The sequence below is a fragment of the Zonotrichia leucophrys genome, chromosome 1, assembly GCF_028769735.1.
Source record: "Zonotrichia leucophrys gambelii isolate GWCS_2022_RI chromosome 1, RI_Zleu_2.0, whole genome shotgun sequence".
Lineage (NCBI taxonomy): Eukaryota > Metazoa > Chordata > Aves > Passeriformes > Passerellidae > Zonotrichia > Zonotrichia leucophrys.
This window is the reverse complement of record NC_088169.1, coordinates 12162607-12176385: the sequence shown is the minus strand read 5'-3', so window position 1 is coordinate 12176385 and position 13779 is coordinate 12162607. Positions and strand designations below refer to the sequence as shown.

The 13779-nt window shown below is 37.1% G+C and overlaps 1 protein-coding gene across 4 annotated transcripts in view; it reads left to right on the top strand.

Moving 5' to 3' along the window:
* The window catches only part of IL1RAPL1 (interleukin 1 receptor accessory protein like 1), a 686647-nt gene that overhangs the window by 642109 nt on the left and 30759 nt on the right, over positions 1–13779 (top strand). For all 4 annotated transcript variants that reach the window (XM_064707010.1, XM_064707004.1, XM_064707014.1 and 1 more), the window contains 2 exons: positions 6720–6852; positions 8860–9005. In XM_064707010.1, the coding sequence (XP_064563080.1) occupies positions 6720–6852; positions 8860–9005 (279 nt within the window). The remainder of the gene's footprint in view (positions 1–6719; positions 6853–8859; positions 9006–13779) is intronic.

The window sequence follows — 13779 nt, the reverse complement described above, 5'->3', positions numbered from 1 at the left end:
AAAAAGTAAAATAATGATTTCTAGAGTAAAAGTTAAGTCAAGCTTGTAAAATAATTGCACTGGCTTTCCTTTCCTTTAGGAATACTTGCTCTATGCTTGTGATAGTTGTCTTCCACTCCAGCCTCTACTTCTGAAGAGTGAAAAATGCTTGCTGAACAGCTAATTTATCAGTCTGACATTACCATCTATCAAGAGGAGAGGCCTGCTGTTAGGAAAATCAAGATTATTGGTTCAGAGGTTTTGTTACCTCTTGTGAAACGAGGGCAAGTTTGACAACCTATGCACCTGAGAGATTTCTGGACATCTTGAGCCCCAAGTCCCATACATCGCTGCGTTTTCTGCAGTCTGCTATGGTTGTTGCTGTCTTCATTGACTCTTTCTGAGTCTTTCTGACCCATTCAAAGCAGAAAGGATTTGGGTTTCTTTTCCTTCACAAGCTATGAAGAAACCCACTACAAAATTTTTGGTGAATCTTGGATCTCACTGTATATATTTGAGTTCAGCACCTTATAAAGGTGCTGAACTATCTCAGGGCTGATCAGCAGGAACACACAGACAGGAACATACAGACCTTTCCTTCAGGGGTCCTGCTGCTGAGTTGGAATTCAGCAGATGGAAACCCTGGAAGGCAAAGGGCTTTTCATGTGGTAATGGGCAACTGTGAACAGGGGAATGACTTCAGCTCTATGGTGAACCAGGACTATCTGCTTATTAAAAAAAAAAAAAAAACAACAAAGAAAAATCTAATGAACAAGAATTAGGTTTTTGGGGGTTTTTTTCCAATTAAAAAAATCAACAACAAAAAAACCAAACAGAAATTGAAAGAAGGGATTTGTTTAACATCTTCCCTAAACAGTGATATTTACTAATTCTGTAGAAGTTAAAAAACTACAATCTCTGGTCTTGTTGACAACCTTCTCCTGATGTTTTTTTTATTGTGGAGTTTACACCATTGTGGCCTGAAGGACATATTCAAAACGTTATTTAGATTCGAATGTAATCAAAATTCCACTCTGCAGCACAGCAAAATATGGACAGGCCTATTAATGAAGAAATATATCTGTGTAATCACACTCAGCACTTTGTATGATGCTTGCATGATAAAACTTAGTGAATGATTATGTTCAACCCTCTCAAACTTACATACACTGAATTCAAAATAGACAGCATTTGTACATTGTATCTTCACAACTCTATGGAGGCAAAACCTGATGACTTGCCAAAAACACAAAGAAATTACTACTCGGTGCTGAGATTAGAATATTGCAATTCCCAGGTTACAGTTATGTTTCAGAAAAAAATATTTGGTTTTGCTTGGTTTTGTTTTGGTTGGTTGGTTGTTTAATTTTCCCTAACTTGCAATGGGAAACATGCAGCAGGACATTTACATTATGTTAAGGGAGCACAAGATATCAAGATGCAAGAATGGAAACTGGAGGGCACACAGCAATAGAGGGTGCTTTGTGCATGCAAGGAAGGAACCCAAAAGAATCTCTACAGTTCACCCTCTTCTAAGAGGATCCTTACTGATCAAGGGTAGATGATCATTTGATCAAGTCACACAGCTGAAAACTATATGGTACCTATGGTACCTACGGTACCTCTTTTTTCTTTTGGTTTTTTTTTTTTTTTTTCTTAATCACATTTGCATGAAGGCTTTCAAATACTGTTGAATTGTTTTAGGACACAAGACTTATCTGAAAATGAGAGCAGCTTCTACTTACCTGCCTGCTGGCCTTGTCAGATGACATTGGCAAAACAAGTGGGTCATTGACTTGTTTCTGTCAGTGCTGATCTGTCACACCTGGGAAGTTACCAGCTTTCACAGCCCTCCACTTGGAAGACTGATAATTTGGTAGTATTTTTTTCCTCAAATATGAATGGAAATAGTAGTATTTAATTCCTGTGTGCAAGATTTTGATGGCATCTGTCTTGGCCTTTTACAATTTCATTTTGAGAAGTTAACATTTCAAATAAATGGCATACTTGTAAGTGTGTAGGTATTGCCTAGACATTCCCTGTATATAAGTTGTACAAATGCTTTACGTTGTACAGTAAAAGAAAGTCCCACATTTCAGTGCACTTAACATTTTCAGTCTTTTGGCCCTCAATATTACTAGATGTTGAACATGGCTCTCAAACACTTCTATAATATGTTTTTGAGAAATCTTCTAAAAGGAGGTTGCAGAGAATTTTTTATTATTACAGTTGCTGCCAACAAAACAATGGTTGCCCTTCGCTGTGGAATCTGTCAAATCAAAGGAGAGGAAGGTGCTGTCCTGCTCTATGGTAACTTGTGTGAGCAGCAGTGTGAGCGGAATCTCAGCTGACCACACAAGATGGCATTTCAGCAATCACAAAACATTCACTATTTTCTAATTACAGCTAGCCCGTTCTTAGCAGGCTGATGTTTTTAATGAGAAGTTATTCACTAGGAATTTCCTTTTTTTTTTTTTTTTAATAATGTTTGGAAGTGAGACAGTGCCCTCTGCTGGGCACAGGCTGTCCAGCAGTACTTTGCCAAGAGCCCCAAATGTTGATAAGTTGTGAAAATGAACACAAAATATGTATTGTTCTGCTCGAGATATTTGCTGGTTTCAAGGAAAAACACCTTTTTGTGGTCTCTTCTTGCATTCTGCTCTACTTGGAAGCTTACTGTGCAACAAAAACGAGTCTGAGTTTGGATGACAAAGAGCTTTTTACTAATTAAATTTGAACCCAGTTGGCTTGAACTGAGTGTGATTTTATCACAGGGAGCAGCAGGAGCATGTAGTGCTATACATTCAAATTTTTACAAAAATAAACTCAATACTGTAAGAGCATATTGATCAGGAAAAAAGTTCCTGTTTTTCTGTGTAGAGAAAAACACAGTTGAATTTACTTCTTATGTGTTCTCTTGCATGTCTTTGGTGCATTATTTCACAGATTTAAAAATTTATAATTATACTGAGAAGTCAAAAGTGTTATTTTTCTCTTTAGGCTTTCTTTAAGTTGTTTTGCTTTTCTGTTTGTTGTTTTGAGGGGATGCCAATAAAATTAGCAACACTGTAAGTTTCACTTAATAATTCTATTCTGATGCTTTTGGATTTTTCCAGAGTCCATTAAAAAATACGAAGCAAAACAAAAAAACACCACAAACAAACCAAAACAAAGCATTTAACTCAGGATATAACTTGAATTTACATCTTACAGCAAAGGGGACAGAAATAGATGAATTTCCCTAGTAATTTAATTGAAAACATTTAGTAAATTTCAAACGTGAAATTAAAATCCTTCAAAAACAGTCTAGGAAACTGTAGTAATCCAGCATTTACAGAAAAGTTTAAAGTCATGGCATAGAAAGCATTATATATCCTTTCATGAAACTTGTATGACTTTCAGATCTCTCCTCTCTCCTCTCCTTTTCTCAGTGCAGTAAAGACATGGAGAGAAATAGTTGCCTAAGGTTAACTGCGAGGGATTTCTATTAATTGATTGACAGGTTTTTTTATACCTTAGCTTAAAGATGAAGCAAAGCAGCTCTTGTATTTATTATATGTTTCATGTTTCTACAAATCTGCAGACTTTTAAAAGCAGGATGTCCATGCAGAGCAGCTGCTTGGTGCCACAATAGAGATTGTGTCTGCTCACTTCAAAGCTGAATTTTGAGGGAAAAACACAGCCCCTCCTACAGCATTCAATCACTTTTGATGGTGGCAGCTCTGAGTATAAATCAAGATGTGGTCCCAAAATACTGTGTCCATTCCTAGCATGGCCCTGCAGTCAGGTTTTATTTACATGTGCCTGCAGCTGGAAGCCTCTTTGCTTCTCCAAGGGAGCTCCATGCCCTCTGCCCAGAGCTGAGTCCTGGATAACAGAGCCCCTTATTAATGGTCACAGTTGGTCATTAGCTGGTCACTGAATCTTCCTTGATGGCCAGCTAATGAACATCCCACTGGTTTATTGTGAAGATTGGTCAAGATGGACAGAACAGGTAATTTATAGCTGAAGCCCCAGCATGATAATGGCCTTCCCTGAGTACCTGCAATCAACACAGTGCTGCTAAGTGGCATTGCATTCTTCCTAATTTATTTCTCCCTTGCAACTATTTCACGTTGAATGGAGACCAGATTATACACTTAAAGATATGTTTGCATGTTTTATTTGGGGAGAAAATTTCTTTAAGAATTTTATACAGAAAACAACCTTAATCTTAAAAACTCTCTGGTTTTGTTAAGTTTTGCCCTTATCATAAGATGTTTATTTTAAAAAAACAAATCTATGGTCATAACATTCTTCTATAAAAGGCTCAGAAGCCCAGCCAGAGCAAAAATCATCTCTCAGGAGTACCTGTTAGCTGCAGGAGCCTGGAGAGCTTTGATGGTTCTACACCTGTGGTGTGTAATCTCTGTGAATCGTGGATAAATTGGCCAGAAGTTACAGCCTCTCTAACTGTGATCTTGCCAGCCCTTAAAAGCTATAAAATTTCAACCAAGCCTTGGCTTGGTAGGAAAGCCCTGGAAAAAGCCCAAGAAGTGGCAGTGATGCATTAAGTAGCACTCTGAGTCTGGTGGATAATGCCATAGGGGTTGTCCAATTATCACAGAAACCTTCTTTGGCTTTACATGTGCAGGTATCTTCTCCCATTTCAAGACTGCATGGATTCCACTGTGGCCAAGACTTTCATAATTCTTTAAGGTTTTATATTTTCATTTTCACAGGTTCAAGCATCATAATTATGATGCAAAACCAAAACAAAAGCAAACTTCAAAACCAAACGACCCCACATTCCACTTGGTATAAATCTTCAATGCAACTGTTATAAGAAAACAGGTTTGCATGGCAAGGAACCAAGAAATTCATCATGTTCCACTACAGATTTTCATGCACTTGACCCACAATATGTCCCCAAGCCATTCCCCTCAAGCCATTCCCCTCAAATGGCTTCAAGATCCCAAAAATCTTTCTCCTGGTGGTTCCAAATTGCACTTCTTGAGCCATGAAGAGATTGAGAAATTGAGTTTCCAGGGAGGTGTCCTGGCCATGGCTCCCTGGGGTTTGAAAACAGGAGCTATGCTTGTCTTTAGAAAGAGAGGTTTTGCCTTCTCTCAAGAGACTCATCTTATATTTGGCAGCTTTTTTCTAGAATAAGTGAGATTATTAAAATTTCTCATTATTCAGAGATTCCATTTCATACTTTTTGATTATAAAGGAGACGCTTCTCTCCATCTTAGTTTCAGGTACTGGAATACTCCTGTCTCTTTAGCAAGCATTGCTTGCAAAAGGTATGGTAGCAACCAAACCTTCCTGAAATGACTAAAAGAAAATGAGATCCTAAAGTTCCAAAACACATTGTGAGAGTAGCACAAATGGTATTTGCCTTGATGTTGCACATTTGGAACAAAAACATTTGATTCTGTACCTTTCATGCCATGGATGTGAGAGTTCAAGCCAGTCATTTATAAGACATTTATTGTCTTAGAAATGTTTATTTATTAGTCATTTATAAGACATTTATTTAATAATTACTTGTCTTGTTACACAGAATCCTGCATTGGTTTTCATGCTAAAAATTAAATATGAAATTCAAATATTAATGTTGTATGTTTGAGAAAGACCAGGTCCTGACCCAGAACAGTGTATTTTTGAGGAAATTAATTGAACCCAGATGGGCTTAAGGCATCTTGGTACAGATGCAGTAGTGGTAAAAACACTTTTCTCTTATTTTTTGTCTAGGAGCTGTGGTCTGTGTTAGCTTTAAAGTCCAAAACTTAAAAACTGAAAGTGTCAATAAAATGTTAATTTGGTCTTAGCAGTAATATAAACTCCATGGAAATATTCTCTTCATGAGGGGAAGAGACCTCTTCTTAAATCCCAACATTTCCTTAAGTTACTGTGCAATTATCCCCTAAAGGAATGCGTGTGGCAGTTTAGAAGAGTTGCTGCATGTTGAGACAAATCTCTTTACAGCAGCCAATGGGAGATCTTCAGCTGTGTCTGTCCTCTTGCTTTATCAAGTCTTGCCAACACACAAAAAGTGTGCAAATTGCCATTTCAATCCCTACATGTGCTCCAGGTAAAGCCCAAAGCCAAGTGGTACAAACAGTGTAAGGTTCTGTATGAAAATAAACAAAGCGAAGGCATATTAGTTTTTTAAATCCTCATTATAATGATTAAATAAGTATACTGTGCATATATATGAAATTTCTGCTCCCCACTGCATGCTCTGCTAATACTTCTTCCCATTCTAATGGCTTATAATGTTCAGAATTAGTTCACAGTAGCTTTTTTCAAACTTTCCTGCTAAAGTATAGCAATGAGCACACATCCTTCTACCAGAAACCCCTTGGGAATGGAACTCGACAGGAATATACCAGCCTCTTTGCAGAAACCATTGCAAGGCTGAACTAACACAGATGTAATTGCACGTCTATTTTACCTAACTTTTATCTTTTTCAGAGAAAAAAAAATAGTTAACTCCTTTTTAAAAGACGTAATCTCTGATATCCTTACCAAACAGAAAATGTATTGAAAAAAATTAATCCTGTTTTTACATATAATTTAATTTCATTTTTATTGCATTTATTTTCAGAAAATGTATTGTGTCAAGAGAAGCAGATAATCTTGGAAACTTTCAACAGCAGCTGGAAATTGAGGAGCCCTCTGAATATTATGTTTTTTTAAAAGAAACTGATTTTAAGTTTTGATATAAACATATTTTCTTACATTTTTTGCAACAGGTGGTTCTGCTAATCTAACCTGCAGAGCTTTCTTTGGATACAGTGGAGATGTCAGTCCTTTAATCTACTGGATGAAAGGGGAGAAGTTTATTGAAGATTTGGATGATAATCGAGTCTGGGAAAGTGACATTAGGTAAAAGAAAAAGGTTTTTTCCTTTTATTCTCTATATTTTTTTATAGTTAATGTTATACTTTTAATCACAGACTAACCAAGGAGAATATTGGGTCTGATGCTTTTTTTTTTTTTTGCAACATCATCCATTTGCTTTTTGACTTCACCCGTAGAGAACAGAAAAATGCCCTCCTCAGCCAAATCTGATGTTAGAGACTTGCAAAAGCAGAATAGCTACACAAAAAGAGCTATAATGTTTACCAGGTGGAATTTACCTTTTTCAAAATGTGTGCTGGAATTTACCTTTTTCAAAATGTGGCAATCTACAAAAACACAAGGACACTTAGTAAGATGAAATAAAGAAAAATTAATATCTTCAGAAAATCGTCTTAAAAAGTATTTTCAAACATTAAACCTTAAATAAATGGTGAAGTTTGACTTCCCTTTTGGAATGTTTTGATTTCTTCTTTAAAAAAGCCTGAGTTTCCTGGGATGTTATCCGGCTTATGAGCGCCAAACATCCTGTTATGTGGGCTGCTTATATCTGCTGAAATACTTGTTTTGGAGAGGATCTGGTAATTCATGCCATATACTTCTACTGCTCCTAAAAGTGCTGGCCCATTTAGAAATTAAGGACAAATGTGCATTCGTATTGAGAATTACATGCTTGACATAGCATACTAAATCCTATCCAATATGAAATATCTGCTTGGATCTGAAGAGATTCCTTATTCATTTATAACTCTGTATGTGTGAATATCACTGTTTCTATGTATCACAGAAATTAAAACTCGGAAATTCAGGCAAATCTCAGTGTGCATGTCATGGTTTAACCTCAGCCAGCAAGTTCCTCACAGCCACTGACTCACTCCCTGTTAACCCCCTCAGGTGGGGAGAAGCACCAGAATAGAACTTGTGGGTTGAGATAAAAATAGTTTAATAATCAAGACAAAATAAGATATTATAATTGCAGCTATAATATTAATTATAATAGTAAACATATATTAATAATAATTGTAATGAAAATGAGACATACAGGAATAGAACCCAAGAAAAATAAATTATGTACAATATAGTCACAATTAGAAAAATCAAGTAGACCTCAGTGACCTTCAAGGTCATGATCCCCAGACATAGGCAAGATGTATTTTATCCCAGAGTACTTCAAGTTTATTCTACAAAAGTCAAGATCAATACATTAAATGGCTTGTGACAATAAATTCAGCTATATTTTGTGTTTAAAACTTTCCCAAGTCCTTCATCCAGTGACTTGGGTAGCTGATGACTGACAAAAAAGTGACAATAAACCTGTTACAACTCTCTTGTTTTGTGGAGGGAGGAGCAGAAAAGCTCATTTCCATTTCATTTATCAGGTCTGCAATCATTTGTCATTTCCTTTCCTGAGTTCATGAAACCACTGATGGTCTTGTTAAGAGGGAAAGAAAGTAATGGGAAGACAGGTGGAGTCTTACATAGAAAGCTTTTTATTTATAATCTCTATGAGCTAGCAGCACCTGGTGTACCAGTTCTTCCTACTGTTTGATAAAACATTATAAAATTTTGTCCTCTATTCCAGAAATTATCTCTCCAACCATGGCATGAACACATTGTTCCTGAGTGGCATGTTGAAACGCCTCAGAAAAAGGACAAATATTGTGTTTGGCCCAGACTCCTGGTGTGAGTCTAAAAGCCCAGAATAACTGTTTTCAGTTTTCTCCCTTCTACCATTCCAAGACTTCATGGATCAGAGTCTCCATCAAAGTGTGCAATGATATATTATCCATGTGCATATCATTCTTCTTTAAAAAGACAATGAACTGCAGCTCTCATTAACATTTACAAAGCCAAACCTCCTCATTAGGAGTGAGGAAGAAAAGGGCATGATATAATTAAATTAAGATTGCATCAAACCATAACCAAATTTGAAGCCAGAGAGTTGTGAGTTATAAGTAGCATTGTTATGTCATGATTATCTAAAGCTTCACTGTGGTACAAGCAGAACAGCAGCAATGGTTGTTTTTTCCTCAGGGTTCTCAAGGAACATCTCGGGGAACAGGAGGTTTCCATCTCATTGATTCTTGACTCAGTTGAAGAGGCAGACCTGGGAAATTATTCCTGCTACGTCGAGAATGGGAACGGACGCCGCCATGCCAGTATTCTTCTACACAAAAGGGGTAAATATGCAGCTTTTCTCCATAAAGGGTAAAGTGTAGGGGTGGTCAGTTTGTAGAGATTCCCTCTGATGCAAGCTTGAATTTTAGCTCCCTAAGAATTAATAGTCAATGGTTATTTTTCCCGAAGGAATTTGTACAACTTGCAAAATAAAAGAGGAAGGATGTTGTTAATAATGGCTGTAATTGGAAAAAAAATACAGTAACCCCTTTTAACTAGATCTTTATAAAAGATTCAAATAATAATTCATTCACTTTAAAATTTATGAAGGCTCATGAGAGAAAGAATAGTAGGAAACCACAGGTGATACAACTGTAGTACTTTTCTGTAAGAAAAAGAAATTAAATTTTAGGAAAACCAAAAAAAACCACCTTCTACATCTCTCAGAAATGCCACCTAAACCCCAAGCCAGGGGGGTTCCTGCATAGCCTGACATGGACATTTTCCTTCCAACACTTTTGTTTTACATCAACATTTCTGAAGTGAAACATCATGACAGAAGCTCCTAAGAACCCCCCTGTTTCCCCTCACCACTCACATCCCATGATCCCAGCCTGCCTAATGGGATCTCCCACCGAGATAATTACAGGGAGATGGAAAATCTCCTGCAAATCAAAGCTCCCAGACACATTTTGTCCACTTTACCTCCCAGAGGGGGCTCCACATCCCTGGGACTGACACTCCCTACTCTCATGAAGCTTCCTGTTGACTTCAGAAAGCAGAGAATAAGCAGGAGCAGTGTCGGCATTTTGCTGACATTCCTGTGCTTTTTTTAGATTGTTTTTAAAAGTGAGGAAACCAGGATCTTACTGTCGTGCTGAAGTACTTGTGGCATCTCAGTTTATATCAAAGCAGTGGTATCTTCCCTAAATTTAGTTTTGTAGTATGCAAAGTCTGTCTAAGCTTATAAAGAAACCATAAATCAAGAGAGTGTGCCCAATTTATTTAAAAGTATTGTTGGGTACCTCCAATTGCTTGAATAGAACTTCATTTGTCGCCATCTTTCTAAACTGTTCTCTTGCTTCTTAAAAAGATGCAGATGTGAATTACCAGATGTTCAGCTTAGCCTGGCATTTGTCATATTTTCTTGAATTTTCTGAGATGAGGAATTAACTTCTTAAGTAGTTGAACCTCAACAATATACCAGCTAGTAGTCATATACTCTGGTTCAGAGGCATTTGAACCCAGAGCAAGAACTTAACCCAAAAAACACTGAAATCCAACAACTTGCTCTAAGCAATCAAATTACTTGATGGAATACTGAAAATAAAAAAATTGAAAGCTCACATTACTTTAAAAGCAATACTTATTTAACTGACACCTATTAAGTCACATGCTGATACTTAGTCCTTATTTACTCTTCCATACAAGCAGTAGCTCCAAGACTGAAAACATGTAAGTCTTCTCTGTTCTGTGACAACCAGATCTCTAATTTAACTTTGTGCATGCATGAATTTTGCAAGAATCTACTTTCCTTGCTCCCTTTCTTAGAGAACTAAGTCAGACATACTAAAGTATGTGGCCTCATGATAACATGCTTAAGAGGAAGTAATCTCAATATTTAATTGCCCTTATAAATAGTAAAAGGACAAAAATAGCAGAAAAACTCCCAAAAATATTTTTTTCCTCTTTAAGTAAGGCTGAATCTGAAATAGATCAGGAAGCAAAATCTGTTTTGCCCTCGAAAGACAAGAAGTGCCAGATACAAGCCCTCTACACATTTTGCATGTTGACAAGTGTTTCAGTGAAATGATAAATTAAGCATGGCAGATAAAAATTTGAGCAAGTCTCTCAGGTCTCCTAGGAAGAGGAGTTTTGCACTGCTTTCTTAGTCTCCTGTACATCACCATGACAACCTTTCAGTTTAGGTTTCCTTGTTTAGATCCATATTTAGCCTCTGCTAGGAATGAGTTAGCTGTTTATTAATTTCTGATTTTTTGGCTGACTTAGACCAATTGGGACCTAACTATTAGGTAAATTTGCTTCCTGAACACCAAGATATTTGCAGATGTAGTAGTTTTGGCTGGTTTTCTAGCTAGTGATCCTTTTTTCCAGCAGTATAAGAGTACAAAAATGATGTATCTGGAATGTTCATTGCATACCTGAGAAAGAAATTATAATCCTTCTTCAACTTCCTGTGTGGAACATTATCACCAGGATCAGAAGGGATAGCAAAGCAGAAAACTCTGCTGCTGAATAGAGAGTTCCTGAGAAAATAGGTATTTAGGGCTAAATGCTGCAGTGGGTATTCAGGTACAAAGTTTAAGCCTTTCTAACACCCTTGCAACTGCTGCTTCACCCTGGTCAGTGGAGCCTCTGTACACGTAAAAGTCCAGGTGGAGATTTTAGACATACCTACACTTAGGCCCTGAAAGCATAAGAAGCCGACAGTCTAAATCACCAGAAAAAAACCTGGATACATCTTCCTTCATATTCCCCCTGGTCAGCCCAACAGGGACGCACTCTCACCTCACAGAAACCCTGAGCAGGCTCCACCAGAGGCTGGTCCTGGCCCAAACCAGAGCCTGGCACATTCCCCAGGGACAAGGGTCTACTGCTCTTCCCCTGATGTGGCACTGGAATGGGAAGCCAGAGCCTCTCCTGCCCATGAGCTCATTTCAGGAGGGGAGCAGAGCTCAGTGCCCCTGGATTCCACCACAACCTGTGCAGGAAAAGTGAACCCAATTTCAGCATCCAGCACTGGGAAAAGCTGGGGGCCTGGTACCTCCCTCTGGTGCAAACACCAGTGCTCTGTGTCTCAGGGAGCCCAGCTCTCATTTTCTCCTGAACTACTGCTACTTTTTGACATCAGTGGAGATACCCTATGATCTATGTTTTTCTGCTGCCAGCTAACAATTTTTAGAGTCCTTAATTTTCTCAGATACTCTGCAAAAGGAGCATTTAACTCAAAGCTAAAGGCAGTAGAGTATTTTAAATATGACAATGACAATGCTGTTTCCTTTCTCTCATTCATTCCAACAAAATTTGTAAAAAATAGGAAAAATCAATCAGAACCCAAAAGATATAACTTTCATCCCTTCCTGCACCTTCTGACCAAATCCCTGTCACTCTTACAATAATCAAGTTATTTTCTCTTTTATGTAGGGAAAAAAACAACCTACTTGTTATAATCTAAGGTTGATTTTGTTACTTACTGGTGGTAGGTGGCATTGATCATCCAGAGCAATTACAGCAATTAATCTTCAGCTAGGTAGAGGAACCTTCTAGAAATCAATTTTGAGAGTGGTACTGACAGCAGCTAAGCAGAAATTTATTAATGACAGACCAGATTGCAGATGATATGACAGGTGGATCACAGATTACAAGTCCATTTTTTCATAAGTTTTTTAATTAAAGAAGACAAACTTATAGTCTATCAATGTAGTAGATTAAAATTCAATGCATAAGGAAAAAGAATACTTTTCTGCAATGTTATGTATTGACAAGTATGACTTTCATGCAGGATCAAAGTCTTCATAATCTTATCATAGGCTGTGTTGTAAATACAGTTTATTATCTAATTATGTGATTATTTTTTTGAAAGTCCTCTCTGTATGTCTTCAAGTAGAACTCTACAGCAAAAATAATCTCAAATCCCATCTTGGCATTATTCTTTAAGTAGTATGGATATTATTTTAAAGGCTTATTAATATTACTGGCATTTTTCCTGGGACAGACAACAGAACTAAGGTAACATGCTTTCATGCATTTTTAAAAGTATCTACTTCCCTTTCTTCCCATTGTCATCAACACAGCATTATCATCTAATTTCCTACCCTTACCTCTTTTATGGTTTCAGTTTGTTTTTCTCTGTCATAGGTGTTCTCAGTGGGCATATATGAATCTTGTTGACTGTAAGTTAATGAGGGGTAGTAAAAACAAGTTTGGGGTTTTTTCCTGTCAAGAAAAATAAATATTTTCACTGAAATATATTGTTTAGAGAAAGAGTATGTTTAAATTGCCCATGAAAATATATGTTTGAAAAATATGCAAGGTAATATTTCCTGGATGGAATACATCTTGAGGAATACTACCTTTTTTTAAACTCGTCATTTCTTAATTCATAAACACTATATTAATATTTCCTGTACAATGTAATAGAAAATTTTGAATAGAAAGTAATTCCAAATTATCTTCATATGGTTATTAATGATAACAGAATGGCTGACAAGCACCTTAAATTGCATTCATTCACATAATAGAGAATATCTGGTTTATTACTTACAGACTTGAATGTGTTATATGCATTTTCAGTCAGTTAGACACAATTTCACACAGTGGTAGTGATGAGTGACAATTAAGACTTAAAAGAGAAAAGAAACTAGTTCTTTTCTAACCTCTGCAGAGAAACCCCAGGTGTTATATCTCCTTTCACCAAAAAGCTTCACAATGCTTCTGAAATTTCTGAAAGGAAACTCATCATATGAAATATGAGAACAATGAGTTATATTTCAGCTTCTGCTAGCTGGACCTGAGTATTTGTTCACTGCAGTGAATCTCTGAGTCTCAGTGGAAGCTTAACTGGAAGAACTCCAACCCACTTGGTCAGTTCCGACCTTACATGAGTCTATCTTCCACTGCATAAAGTATTCAGTTTTTATTCTGCACTGCAGGAAAGGCTTTTCCAAGACCTTCATCAGGTTTTAGAACTGGAATTGAAATTGGATTGGACAGAAATTGATTTTTCATTCACCTATGGCCACTGAAGAAGCCTTCACGTTGTCACTGTGCTCAGCAGTGCAAATGTTCATTCTCCCAAGAGGTTCAGGACACAGG